Here is a 15,000-nt window from a genome sequence, read left to right as displayed (position 1 = left end):
ATGGGACAAGTTGGCAGGGAGTTTAACCACTAAAAGAACTGGCTCGTATAGAATTAATCACTGGGAACTCTCTTTTATGGTGTTTTATCTTTGGTTCTGTCTTTGAACTGTTGTTTTATTGTTGTTTTTTTTTGTCTTTGAACAGAAACCACAGAAGCATTCGTTCCTAGTTGTCCCAACATTTCTCTGGCTGAGAGAGTGGATTGTTACCCTGATGCAGGAGCATCAAAGGTATGCTCTTCCAAAGAGCTGCTTTTTGTTATAGGGCATAGCAGTGGCGGCCATTTTCTGGTTCCACTTCAAAATAGTCAATGCATTTTTCCCATTGACATATCCAAAAATATTTATATCAATTCATTTAAGCCTAGAATCAAGCCATCCAGGGTCCTGGTGAATCATGAATCAATTTTTTTTCTGTGATTTTATTTTTAATTATTTGATATACTATATTTAATAAATACCCTTTGTTTTGCCGTTTTCAAAAAAGTTTTTTTCACAGAATCAAACGTTTTATGGTCATGATTCACCAGGACCCTGGATGGCTTGATTCTAGGCTTAAAATGATTGATATAGATATTTTTGGAAATGTCAATGGGAAAAATGCATTGACTATTTTGAAGTGGAACCAGAAAATGGCCGCCACTGCTATGCCCTATACTCATAGAGCAGTGGTTCCTAGCTCGGGTCCATAGCGTTAGGAGTTCTCCTAACGCTATGGACCAGAGCTAAGTGGTTCCCAAACTTTTTCAGGTAAGACCCAAAAGATGAGTTTAGCGTCTCCCCGGGACCCAAACTTAGAAAAATATATTATGAAGCCCCATTTCAAAGTGAAAATAGCCAGCATTGTGAGCTTTTATATTAGCTATTTTCACTAGTTGTTTGCATTTTAAAGAAAATATGAAAACAATCATAGATTGTTATGCAAACTATGATTTCTTTTTTTCCTTAATAGTCCGTGAGCCAGGACCCCAAAAATGGGGTCATCATTACCATCTGGGGGGAATAATTCTCATAGTGATTTTTGGGTAGGTATACACCCCTAGAGCTAGGAAAAATGTGATAGCCTTGCATCGGTGGTAGCTATCTGTGTGTTATCACTCCTTTTATAACCACAAGCCAAAACACAGTTTTCAAAATCCGAATGAAGCATTCTACTTCAAACTGATGGTTCTCTCTTATTATTGACCCTCTCTCTCTGAAAAATGGTTGGGATAAAGCTCAGACTATATATTGTCCAGAAAGGTTGTTAAAATTTGCATATCTAGAATATTTTTCTATTACAGGCAGTGACAACATAGTGACTATATGTGACATAAGATGTACTTTGGTTTTAATGAAAGATGGAACACAAAGGGTTCCTTTGTAAATTACCTATAGATTTAAAACCATGTTAGATTCTAAGGAAATGTATTATGAAATTCAATAAACAGAATATAGTGCAATGGGTAAGAAAATATCCAAAATGGCCACTAAACACACGCCTGGCATTTTTTTTACTTTTAATCCGCTTGTCTTAGAATACCTCTGTTTAATATCTATTTTTTAGGGTTTTCATATGTAGAATCCATTCCTGATGTTATTTTTTTAATATCAGGTCAATCATGTCAAAGGTCAGGTCAAGGTTAAAATTGACCTCTGGGAGAACAACAAATGGAAACAACTTGATGAACATTCATGGTTCACTATTCATGATTTTGTTTTGTGAAAAGTGTCATTAACATGTCACAAGAAATTATACGTAGCCTGCGAGTTAGTTCTGGCAGCATACACTCGAGAGGTTACATGCATTGCTCATTCTATATGGCTGTTTACAGCGTCATGCAAGATCCTTACGTCATACACAGACGTGGCAATCAGCTGTCCAATTGGGCGGGTATTTAAGTTCTCTTGAATCGGGCATTCCATCCGGTTGTGTCTTCTAGCTTGTTGTCATGCAGCGTTTGCTGTTCCTGGCTGGTTGTTTGGTTGTTTGCTGGAGCTACTGCTACTTGCTATCATGCTTCCCAGAAGCTGCTGTTGTTTGCTGGTGTAACTGCTTCATGCTACTTGAATCATGCTTTCCGCTCATAAGCTGCTGTCTATTATAGGCTACTGTGAAGGCCAGGTGGTATGGCGTCGCGTTTGTTTATCTACTAAGGCTGCTGTGTTCTTCTCTATGCTGCTGGAAAAAAAAAAAAAAAAAAAAAAAGCTAATATGCTGTTGATGCTAATGTCATTGTTGAGGTTTCAGTGGTGGTCTGGTGCCGCTGGTTGTTATATGATACTTGTTCTATTACTAAAAGCAAAGCAACTTAAATTGTAGTGAAACTGCTCCTTGCTAATGTTTTCAAAGTTAAGCTGAAAAACAGCGGTGTTTTAGCTCAGCCAGCAGAGCTTTCTGTTGTGTCCCTCCGGGCTATGGGGCCTCATCTCATTATTAGCAACATTGGCTGGTTTTCCGTCAAATCGCTTATTGGTGGTTTGGCTTATTTCTGGGGAAAAGTTATTTTGGGATCGCTTTCTTATGTGGTTCTGTCATGGTCCCCAGATTAATGTGTAGTTAAAAATATACATATTCCAAATATTCCACTTTTATCACAAGATTTCGAAATAGCAGATCATCTACAAGCTCACTTTAGGCTATTTCAATGACAATGCACATACATTAGGATAATACAGGTTAAATACAAGTATTTTCGTGGTCTAGGTTGGCTGATTTCTCTCTCAAACCGGCATCACTGCACGTATCAGTGATCAGCTGTTCAGAGCAGAGAGGGAGAGAGAGGTCCAATAGTTAGTGTCACTTATGCAGTGCATTGCTCAAATCTTATGTTTCATATAATGTACTGGTTAAAAACGATTAATGCACAGTCTGGCCGTCATCTTGAGTGGGATAAGAAAGTACACTTGTGGATGAAGAAGAGCTAGTGTGTGTTCTTGCGCTTCCAAACATGTCGTGGTTCACTGATCAACGTCGAGTGCGTTCCCTCCGGGCTATGGGACTGCAAGCATAGACGCAACACAGTGCTGGGTTGCCATGTCCGCTTATTATAAGCAAGTTATAACTAAGTCATTTTTCTTGATCTCGTTTTAGTGTTGCAGACAGTAGTCTGCGGATTTACTTGAGTAAAGCAGCATAGCACCAGGTATCTCAGTGTAGGAATTAATAATGTTTCAAGTTAATCTACAGTTGGTTAAAATATATATAGGCTATTTATATTAGTGATTCATTCTTTCAGCAGTTTTTCAAATCTAGGAGACTGCATTCAAATATGCTGTAAAGAGAACTTATGGTTCATGGTGCATAATTTTATACTAAAGTAGACTATAGTGTGCTGTGCAGTATGGCCATTATATTGTGGTAATATATTTTATGTTGCAGCTAGTATGTGCTAATTGGTGGCTATAGCTATTTCCATCTGATGTAGCCTACATTTTCTGGTAATAATTTGCCTCTAAGATATAGTGGAGGCTGGTAAATATAATAATGAAGTAAATTGTGCAAATCAAGTAAGTAATGGGCTATTATACTGTGTTGGCTGCAGTGCTTGGTTAGATGTAAGCTTTGGTTACATTCTAAAGTTCCCCCTGTGCTATTGTATTGCAAAGCTAATTAAGCTATTCTTGCTGTCAAGGTGATATACATTTTGCTGCTTACACCTTGGATAAGAGACTGGTAGGTTACAGGGATTTTCTTAAGTAAATCTTGAAACACTTGAAAGAAAACAACTGCTTTTCTTTATCTTTAGCAATAGCAGCCCATCTAAATGGTCTTTGTTATATTAAAGATGGTCCAGCAGAGGGCATTCATGCTCTCAGGGCATAAAGGAGGGGAGCAATTTATGAGGGCACTCATGTCTTATCTTGGGATCAACATATGTTCAGATCCCCGGATGTAATGCATTCTTATAAAAGCGGTTGACAATTGATGTCATGTTGTGTGACAAGCTACAGGAGTAAAGTTATTGCTACCAGATAAATGGTGGGGCTCTTCAGTAGAGTCATGGTTGATGGGCATTTCAAAGGTTCTTGGAATCCAAACTTAGTTCCGTTATTGTTGTTATGAAGTTATTGGATAATGAATGTTATGGTCATTAATTAAAATCTGCTCAGGAGGCAAATATTTAATGTTATGTTCTTTAAATGGTGGCTTATCATTCTTGGTATTATGTTGGCGTGGTTCTTCTTGCAGTCTCGTAAGCAAGGTTGCAATTTTACAAGCATGTAATGTAAAGGGAGTACTGGATTCAGATTAAATATTGTTGGTACTACTAACTACTATAAGTCGATAACCATTGCTTTCATCTACGTGGAGTCTAATCTAAGTGTATATCAAGAGTTAGTCATGCATCCATGATTTCTGATGTTTTATTTCTATGGAGGGACATTTTATGAATATATCTTAAATCTCTTATTGGAAGCTGCTTCAGTATTCTTAGTTAATTAGAAGTCAATCTATGGTTAGATGGGGCAGTCATAGATCTTAGCTGTTAAAACACAGATCTTAGTCTGTTCTCACACAAGCATTATGTTTTATCTGTGGCTCATTTGTTCATCAGGTCATGTCCCATCTTCAGTTTAAGCTTTAATTCAACAGAACAAATCTTAACCATCTGCATATTATCAGTTGGTGCACAGATCAACCGTTCTGAATAAAACGGTCCTTAGTGCCATGTTCGTCATGTGCGCTAAAATGGGGAGTTCTTTGTTGGCTCAGGATGTAATGAATACAAGTGTTGTAATAGCTAAATGTAAATGGTAGTTCTGTTATTATTACCATGCATATCTGGTGGTCGCTGGGTGTAGCGTGACTTCAAAGTCATGTTAAGTTTTAAATGTTTTTTAGTTGGCACTAAAGAGTTAAGCTGGTTGCTCAAACTTAAAAAAAAAAAACGTGGCATCATGGTTGATGCGGTTGGTTTGCATCATGGCTGATGCGGTTGGGTATAGCATCACGGTGATGCAGTTGGCTTGCATAAGAGTTGATGCGGTTGGGGGCATCAGTAGGATGCGGTTGGGGGCATCAACTCTTAACACTAGGCATGTTAAGTTTATGTAGTATATTCTTCTATGTGGCTATTAGAGGAATGGTTAAGTGCTGCCTGTGCATGGCAGCTAAGGCCTTTTAGTTCACATAAAGTTAGTATGTCCTCGCTGATCCCAGACGCTGGTCTGTGGTGGATGGGATATCAGCTTGGTCAATTGGTATGGGTTTGAGAATTCACCCCACACATAGTTTTAGTTCACATAAAGTTAGTATGTCCTCGCTGATCCCAGACGCTGGTCTGTGGTGGATGGGATATCAGCTTGGTCAATTGGTATGGGTTTGAGAATTCACCCCACACATAGTTTTCCTATCATATAGAATAAGGCTTACGGCAAGCGTAGCCATGGCTTCACATTCAAGTTCACATAATGTTAGAATATCCTAGCATGATCCAGAATTGCTAGCTGCATATTCGTCACTGTCTCCTGAAGGAGTCTATTGGGATATCTGCTAGGATGAATCGGTGAGCGTTCACCGTAGGGCGTTCTTGGTTCCGCGTGTTGGGGGTTATGTTAGAATATCCTAGCATGATCCAGAATTGCTAGCTGCATATTCGTCACTGTCTCCTGAAGGAGTTTAGTGGGATATCTGTTTGGATGAATCGGTGAGCGTTCACCGTAGGTCACGCGTGTTGGGGGTTGTTATGTTATGGTATATCTATCTCCCTGCTCTTAATGGTTAATGATGGCCGTATGATTGTGCTGAGCAGGGAGAACAAATATAGCAGAGCCTGAACGCCAAGATAAAATATTACTTCCACACTTGTATTCTCATTCTATTATATTGCTTAAATATATTCGGTCTATAATATTGGTTCAATCTATTCGTGAGTTATCTGACAGAAATTATACGTAGCCTGCGAGTTAGTTCTGGCAGCATACACTCGAGAGGTTACATGCATTGCTCATTCTATATGGCTGTTTACAGCGTCATGCAAGATCCTTACGTCATACACAGACGTGGCAATCAGCTGTCCAATTGGGCGGGTATTTAAGTTCTCTTGAATCGGGCATTCCATCCGGTTGTGTCTTCTAGCTTGTTGTCATGCAGCGTTTGCTCCCACCACCACCCCAGCACCACCAGTGGGCTCTGCTATTGGTCTGTTCCCCATGGGGGGTTGTTATGTTATGGTATATCTATCTCCCTGCTCTTAATGGTTAATGATGGCCGTATGATTGTGCTGAGCAGGGAGAACAAATATAGCAGAGCCTGAACGCCAAGATAAAATATTACTTCCACACTTGTATTCTCATTCTATTATATTGCTTAAATATATTCGGTCTATAATATTGGTTCAATCTATTCGTGAGTTATCTGACAGAACTGGTATTCATAATAACATGAATGTAAAATGATATAATCTAATGTCAAATATGTATCTTTTGCAACTACATCTGTATTCTCCAACCCACATCCTGTTCTACCTCATCCTTACAAGTATCCTCCTTATTAACATCACTCCTCATCTGTAGCTTGAACATATCATCAGTAACCATCTTCACCAGAGCAGTTACAGTACATCAGTGATGTACTTCTCACTCTCTGTGCCCTAAATTGATATTGCACCATGTCACATAGCTCTGACGGTGGGGTCACCCTTAGCAATGACAGGAACAAGAATATCCTAGATCTCCTATCCAAATTTTGTGACATCAAACGACTTGTCAACTGGGGCTTGGTGGTCTGCCACTTTCCACAACATCACTTGTAAATAAATGAGCCCACATGTGGTGCAACAGGTTGGTCGGTGTTGGAGGAAGGGCCATTGACTTGTGGCACCCACCTCACCCAGCACATCAGGGTAGCCTGGGAAGTTCCCTGCCAGCAAAGTGTAGTGTGCTCTGATCTTGCCTTTGTCATACATATAAGACTGTCCCATCCCAATGCTCCATCTATACTTTACACTGTAGGTCCACCTGATACACCCCAATACACAGCATACAACAGGACAAGAACATCAGTGTAATCACTGAGCATGTGTATCACACCCTTTCCAGAGATGGCTGCATCAGGGATATAGGAACTCATGGTGATGTCTGCCTCATCATGACTAAATGCAGTATCTATCGTCAGCACTGAAGGTGTACAACATGCTCAACGGCTTCTGCTTAATGTTCTTACTCTTCATGATGACATCTCATGTGGGTAAAGGACATTACTATTCACAACAGCATGGGGGCAAATTAGCCAAGGATGGGATTGAAGAGATGATCTTTCTGTGTGTGAGGAATCCTACACCCCAATATTTTATGACCAAGACACACCAGTGCTTCAACTCTCCCTCTGTTTCTGCACATTTTGGGGAAGGCTTCAGTCCACTCCACTCACATGCATCATGACAGCATCTTTCCTGATCGTTATGGCAGTCTGCTCCCCAGACTGGTCAGCAGAGACAGTGATCCAGAATCCATCATGGTGCCGACAGACAAGGTCTAGCTTAGCCTCTATGCTATGGCATGGAGCACATGCATCTTCAGCAGGCACTGGGTTAGATATCAAGCACACTGCACATGGCCAGCATGGAAGAAGTGCTTCAGTCATGTGCTTCATGAGAGAAAAGGTGAAGTTAATGTCAATGTGTCTCCCTGCGCATTCAAACTGGTGGATGTGAAGTGTAGGAAGAAGTTGTCTACCCACTGTCAGCCAGTAGGATGGAGATGTGCAGTGTCCAGGTAGGCTACTGCTGTATCTGTTCAAATGTCTTTGGCCAAGTTGATAGAAACCACTTCAGAGTGCTGCTGATACACTCAGGACTGACCACTGAACTTGCCTGTCATGTTCTGCAACCACATGCATTTCCACTTCCAGTGCTGAACCTTGCATCAGTTTTGCAATGCAGCTGAAGAATGACTGTATAACATGCATCCCACCGGGATGCACAATTACATTATAGAGCTTATATACCTGCAAGGTGTCAACAAACGGCTCCATGTCAATTGTGAGGTGAATAGGGCCTGCTGTACATGTCAACCAGTGACCATATCTGCTGCCTGCTTGGACACCTGGTTGGACGATAAGGTGCGAGAGAGACCTTGACCTGACCTTTAGCACATAGGCCAAAGACTGACCAGCAAGTCAAAATATAACATTAGAAATAGATTCTACACCTATGAATGCCCCCCCCCCCCAGGTCCCCATATGAATCACGTTCACGAAGTTCACAGATTCCCTCACACAACTGCAATATTTTGTTGTTTTTAACATAATTTAGTACAATGGAACATCACCATGGGATGAACACCATCTTTGATTTGGCAATAAAAAATTAACTGATGGTAATTTCACTGATTCAGCCATATTTCTTGAACCCTAAGACCTAGTTTTAGACACCAAAACCACCTTTCTAGGTTGAACAGTATCATAAAGCCATTTAAGCTCCTGGCAGTCATATTGGACGCCATCTTGAAAATGATGGCTTTACGAGAAATATAATTTCCTAGATTTTTTTGTATGTTCTTAAGCATGCCTAGACGTACCAGAACCAATTGAAAAACCTTTTGTATATTTTTTTTGGGGGGGTTAATAGTATGTTTTCATATATTGACCCATGTAATTTTCGCCTAGTGTTATAACATAAAATGCATGATAGCACCCATAAAGCTACCATTGGTGCAAGGCTATCACATATTTTCTAACTCTAGACATGCATACCTTGACAAAAATCACTATGAGCATTATTCCCCTCAGATGGTAATGACCAACCCCCCTGGCTCACGGACTATAACCATTGTTTTGGAACCACTGTATTAGAACATGTACCATGAGACAAGTCCAAATGTGCCTTGGGAACTATTGTACAAAATTAAGGGCTTGTTCATCCCTTTTCTTGGCATATCAAAGTTGGTTTAGCTGCACCCTAATGGCTACTGTCATTCCTCACCCCCACGCAGCCACTGTGCGAGCAGCGTGGATGTTGCTGGAGCCCCCTGGATGAGAGGAACGTTCCCTGGTGCTTCTTCCCCACCAATCATGGATACACCTACACGCCACATATGTACCCACCAGAGGAAACTATCAACCCTGCTGGTAACTCTCTCTCTCTCTCTCTCTCTCTCTCTCTCTCTCTCTCTCGCATACACGCACGCACTCAAACCTTTTATTTTTATCAGTATCTATAGGCCTGCGTATCTTTATATCTATCCGTCCGTCCGTATATGTACGAACAGCTGCCCTTTCACGTGTTATTCATCCACATGTTTCCATTTCTTGCTTTTTAAATCATTGCCTTACTGTGCCTAGGGCAATAGGTGTGGTCTGGAATATGACATGGATGGCATATCGGAGAAACCGTGATGGATTTCATATCAAGTTTTTCTTTTCGAATACTCTGCCTTAAATAATGCACAAATCTGTCACGGGGAAAAAAGGAAAATCGGCAGGAAACGTTGAGCAGTTGAGGGCAGGCAATCTTCATTTAAAAGATTTCAATTATCTATTTGAAATTGCATTTAGTTTTGTGATTGTAGTTGTTGATGTAAGAGAATTCTTTCACTTGAAAGTTCCTTTGTCGATGTGAGTAAACATATTTATAGAACTTCGGTTTGTTCTTGATATACACTTGTTACTCAACAGACACTTATAAAGGCACCTTAAAAACAACACCATACTTTTTTTGAGTGCGCAAACATTTGAATTCAGCTATGGTGTTGCCCAGGGCCAAATCCTTCATTACCTAAGATTACCTCCGAGGCAGTTTGAGCATTCGCTTTGAAAGTTGCACTCTAAGCCTGTTGCAGTGTTTGATCCTGCCATATGCATAAACTGCCGTCTGAGTTTCTGAAGCTCTCATTTTAATTTGCAATGCAATCCATCTGCTCATGGAGATTTGGTATCACTTGGAAACGGTTGGATCCAACACGGAGTGGTTGTCTTAGCAGCTGTGATGAATAAACATCAGAAGGAGCAGCGGTAGAAGAAGTACTCGAGATATTTTACTTAAGTAATAGTAGCAATACCACAATATAAAAATGCTCTGTTTCAAGTAAAGGGCCTGTGTTCAAAATGTTACTTGAGTAAAAGTACAAAAGTATTGGCATCAAAATATACTTAAAGAACCAAAAGTAAAAGTACTAATGTTTGAAAATAGCAGATCTACAAGCTCACAACGTTTGTGAGCTTGTTGTAGATCGGCCTGTGTATAAAATAAGGGTAAAGTGGTCAATGTATGTTTTATAATATAGTAATTTATATCTGCTAAGTAAATAGTAACTAAAGTTTTCAAATAATTGTAGTGGAGTAAAAGTACAATATTTGCCTCTGAGATGTAGTGGAGTAGAAGTAAAAATATTGGAAATTGGAAATACTCTAGTAAAGTAAAAAGTAACTCAAAATTGTACTTAAGTACATGTACTTAGTTACTTTCCACCACTGAGAAGGAGTGTACAGCTGTCGAGCTGCATTGACAGAAATGCTATTCTTTGACGTTTGGGGGTTCTTTTCATTAAATGAAACGATCTGCCCTCATGCCCTTGTGGAGCACTGCCGTGCTTGACGGAGTGACAAAGTGCTAAATGAAAGACTGCAGTGTTATCACCTTGTCAAACTCGTCACCTCCTCAACATTGTGTCATCACGTCTCATAACCACACCACATGTACAGTAACAGTATTGAATAACACCGTACTGTAGGTCACATGATCGTTAACTGCCCGTTAACTGTTTTATGCTTTACACTATACTGTTTATACTATACTAGTGTTTTGTAAAAGTAATGGAAATGGCAAAACATAACAGCTATTTTTGCTATTTTGAATTTCTTTGAAAATGTTCAAATGCTTAATATTGACATGCCCGAAATGGGGACGCCAGAAGTGGTTACGTCCTTGGGTTTTATAAATATTTATCCAATAAAAGGTATTAACAAGAGCTTGTGACAAAATAATAATCGAATCCTTTGGAACACAGAAAAGTGAGACATTCTGCAAAATAAGCACTTAAACAGTACGTTTGAACATTTTGCACACCAGACTTTGACTTGCAACAGAGTATTTCAGCATTGTGGTATTGTTACTTTTACGTCTTCCACCACTGATGTTCTGTAACTTTTCTATTTTTGCATGTCAGTAATGAAAGGCAGCCTGAAGAGGATGGCTTCCCCCTCCCTGTTTGGTGCAGACATAGAGGAACTCTCATTTCACGCTGAGCTGCAGACAAGCCGAAGACTCAGATTTAAGGTATAGGCACGCATGTGAATTTATTCTCATGCATTTAAATAGCCTACAGACTTAACACGTTCTCTCAACATGCTCTGCACAGCAACAAAGGACATATGTGAAAATACGAGACAAAGTGAAACACAAATGTTTGCATAATTGTCAGAATTGTTTCCATGTTTAAAATGTTCATATATTTTTTTTAAAATCGGAAATAGCAGATCTACAAGCTCACAACGTGACTCATTGTGACGCATCGTGTTGTTTCTTTGTTATTTACAAAGACAAAGACACATGCCAAAACCACAATTCAATCGTTAATCACAATTATTTGCGTGACAATTAATCGTCGACTAAACTGTCATGATCGTGAGAGCCCTAATTGTTTCCTTCCTTCAGATCTCTGACGCTCAGAAGAAGAGGTTTGAAGTTCCTCATGAGCACGTTGTGAACACACCAAACAATCGGCCCTCAACTCGCATCAGTGAAACCTTGGAGATCACACACCAACCCTTTGGCCTTAAAGTGCGCAGGAAGGACAACAAGAAAGTCCTGTGAGTAATGTGTGTGTGTGTGTGTGTGTGTGTGTGTGTGTGTGTGTGTGTGTGTTACATGTATGTATGTATGTATGTACGTGCATGCATGCATGTACAGTACAGATGTGCTAATGTGCTAATATTATTGTATGTCCATTAGAATTAGAAGAACAAAAGACAATGCAGTATTTTTTTGAGATGTTGGAAGTATCACTGAAGTAACTTTTTATTGCAGGATCTATTTCTATTTAAATGTATATAACTGTAAAAAATAAATAAAAGTCATTTGAGTTTGGAAAGGGTTCATTAGCCCTTGATGTTGCCAGTATTGCTCTTCCCATCAGTTGCTGTGCAAGGTAGCAAGGTTCAGACATTTACAGACATGTAACATTGGTAACTCTTGCATGTCTCTAATGAGTACATTTTGCAACCTCTATTTGGCTTTCAGGCACTTGTTTACTGGGAAAAAAAAGATAAGAAATCCTTTGGTGTGTATATTCAGTAGAGGGAAGAAATAATTTAATCTATAAGACATTAGTAATCCTCCAACTTGAGCTGCAGACGGCCGTTTTCCCCATAATGTGATCTCATTTATTTCCACTCCACGCTACATGTTATTTTCCCATGTTCTCATGTCAGTTTCTCACAGAGACAAGATGGCGTAATTATGCCTGTGCCAATCTAAGCATGCTTAGCAGGCCTTGGGTAACATCGGCGTAATCAATTACACTTCCAGTCCAGCTCTAAGGCCATATATGCCATACCATACCGCACACACTCAGTTGACATTTCTAAAAAACATTAGGCCATTAAACCACCATTATCATTAATACTATATGGAATGCAAGAGTGTGCAGGAAGGCTTTGTGAGGGAATGTAGGCCTAAGTTTCGTTGTCCTCATTATTTTCCTCGTGTGAATAAGTTCGTAAATGCCACTGACATTAATCTAATATCTTTGTACTGTTTATGTACATTCTTCTGTGAAGGCTAGCCTCAGTGACCTCAGATATTCCTTCATGGGAAAGTGAAAGACAGAACAAAACTGTTTAAATGATTGTTTTCCTTTCCTTTTCATTCCATTCTGATCTATTCTGTTATTGTGTTGTGTTTAGCTCTTTTCTATGCTATTCTATATAGCAGTGGTTTTCATTTTTTTTGTGACCAAGGCATACCAATGGGCAAGTAAAAATATTAAGGCATGCCTGTATTCATAGCAAAAATAGCCGATCCACAAACTCACAACGCACCGCATCACAAACGAGTTGTGAGCTTGTAGATCAGCAATTTTCGCCATGACTACAGGTTTGCCTTGATAATATAAGTGAGTTGCGGTCCAACGACTCAAGGACTCCAGTACAGACGCTTGATGCTCATTTCTGACAGTTTGTTTGTAAACAATTTATACATTTTAGGTAAGCAATAGGCCATGTAGTTGCTCAGTATTGATTAACTACAACTGCTATAGTTAATATTTTGTTATCAATATTCACTACTTCTGTACAGTAGTCTGTTTCTGTGAGGCCGAGTGTGTATACGCCTAGTCCACGCGGCCACGCCTACTTCAGAGCAAAGCACGCTTCTGCTGGAGTGGGGAAGCGGCAGTCGCGCCTCTCCTTAGACAACACATTGAACTTCGCTACTTTCACAGAATGCGGCAGCGAAATACTCAAAAGTGTTGTTTATTTTGCAAGCGCAAAGTTTCTATTGCAAAAGTTTATTTCCCCTAATCAGGTTTTAATGGTTGATAAGTAAGTACCCATGGTAGCCTATAAACCTGTGTAATCAACTCGAAGCCGTGAAGAAACAAAACTCACTCTGTGCAGGCAAACTGCAGAATAATTAGCCTAGCTGCATCATGCATAATTTTTCACTAACTGCCCATTGCTGTTGCATAGCAGCAACAAATGAGGTTTTATTCCAAACATGCTAAATATGCTATGGGAAAAGTAGTACAAAATTGCCCTGATAGCCACCATTTAAACATTCAGAATTTAAGTAAGTCCTGCAGTATATGAAGCATTTAATGATATTCAGTGGTGAGTTTTGATTTGACAAAGGTAATCTTTTCAGTGTAGGTGACATATTTTTTTCAAGCAATGGCGCTCTCAATTTGTAATGAAGTCCTTCAAATATTATCGTATCTAGACTGAAGTGGCGTCTTGAGTATTAATTTTAGAGAGAGAGAGAGAGAGAGAGACTGACTGACTGACTTGTACTTTGCGTTGTGATTAATTAGTCATAACCAAACAAATACGAAGACACAGTGATGTTGTGTTGATGTTGTGCAGAAATTAAAAAGCCTTTAATAAATGGGCTTAGTATCTATGCTTTTCAACTCACAGATTTCTTTAGGGCATACCGTATACAAACAAGTGATAGCTCACAGATATAACAAGCCTGGTGTCAGCTGGAAGGCAGTCAAAACACGTTATTCCTTTTTCCACCCTCATTCTTGCCCCTACCTGCCTCTGATTGGCTTCCAGGCAGAAAGGGACCTGCGCCCTTTCTACCACAAAGAGGGCAGGGCCAGGTTAAAAAATGAAAACCACGCTCAATCAGCACCCTCGGTTGCATACAGTAGTGCGTTAACATCTGGCTCACGTGTCCAAGATTACGGGTTCAAATCCCACCGTGGGTGTACTTAAAAAAAAATCCAAAGCCTTTTCCGACAAATATTATGTTATTGTCAGGTTTGCCATTGTTTATTGTGTGTTTAAGGTTAGGTTTAGGCATAGCTATATTTGTGAGCTTACTGTTAGTGTTAAGGTTAGGGTTAGTTAGCCTGGATTTGCCAGACTGATCACGTGGGATCACTCACACATTCTCTCCACGATAACGTGGAAGAGAACGTGTGAGTGATCCCACGAGATCACTCTGGCAAAAGTTAGTGTCCTGTCCCTTCCTCCTCCTCTGCCCACTACTTGTTTTCCTCATCCTCTGTTTGGGTTGGTTGGTGGTTATGCCCTGGCAAAAAAAAGAGAGTTAGATGCTTTGTGTGTATTGTGGTTATCATCTTCACTAGAGAGGTTCAATGAAACAAGATCGTTCTTTTTTTTGTCTTTGCTCTGTGCTCCATGTGTAGACGGTTCCATCTCCATAGTCCCTTTCATCTCTTTTGAATTTCATAAATTTCAGCTCCTTGCGAATTCATCCATAATATGAGAGTTTATCTGCAATTTTCATCTTCAGATCTGTGATTTTCAGTTGTAGAGATTGCTTTTCTTTCCTGGCCTCTTAGATGTAATGAATATTTATTCATGATCGACGCCCATTGATGTCTAAACTT

The 15,000-nt window shown here is 39.8% G+C and overlaps 1 protein-coding gene across 1 annotated transcript in view; it reads left to right on the top strand.

Moving 5' to 3' along the window:
* si (sucrase-isomaltase) overlaps positions 1 to 15,000 on the top strand; it is a gene marked incomplete at both ends in the record, with an annotated part of 124,416 nt that overhangs the window by 808 nt on the left and 108,608 nt on the right. The window contains 4 exons of the mRNA XM_080429099.1: positions 146 to 231; positions 8,917 to 9,052; positions 11,089 to 11,198; positions 11,577 to 11,731. Of these exons, the coding sequence (XP_080285225.1) occupies positions 146 to 231; positions 8,917 to 9,052; positions 11,089 to 11,198; positions 11,577 to 11,731 (487 nt within the window). The remainder of the gene's footprint in view (positions 1 to 145; positions 232 to 8,916; positions 9,053 to 11,088; positions 11,199 to 11,576; positions 11,732 to 15,000) is intronic.

The sequence above is a fragment of the Gymnoscopelus braueri genome (genome assembly GCF_963280865.1).
Source record: "Gymnoscopelus braueri genome assembly, chromosome: 5".
Classification (NCBI taxonomy): domain Eukaryota; kingdom Metazoa; phylum Chordata; class Actinopteri; order Myctophiformes; family Myctophidae; genus Gymnoscopelus; species Gymnoscopelus braueri.
Note: the sequence above shows the minus strand (reverse complement) of the source record. Positions and strands in the feature narration are given on the sequence as shown.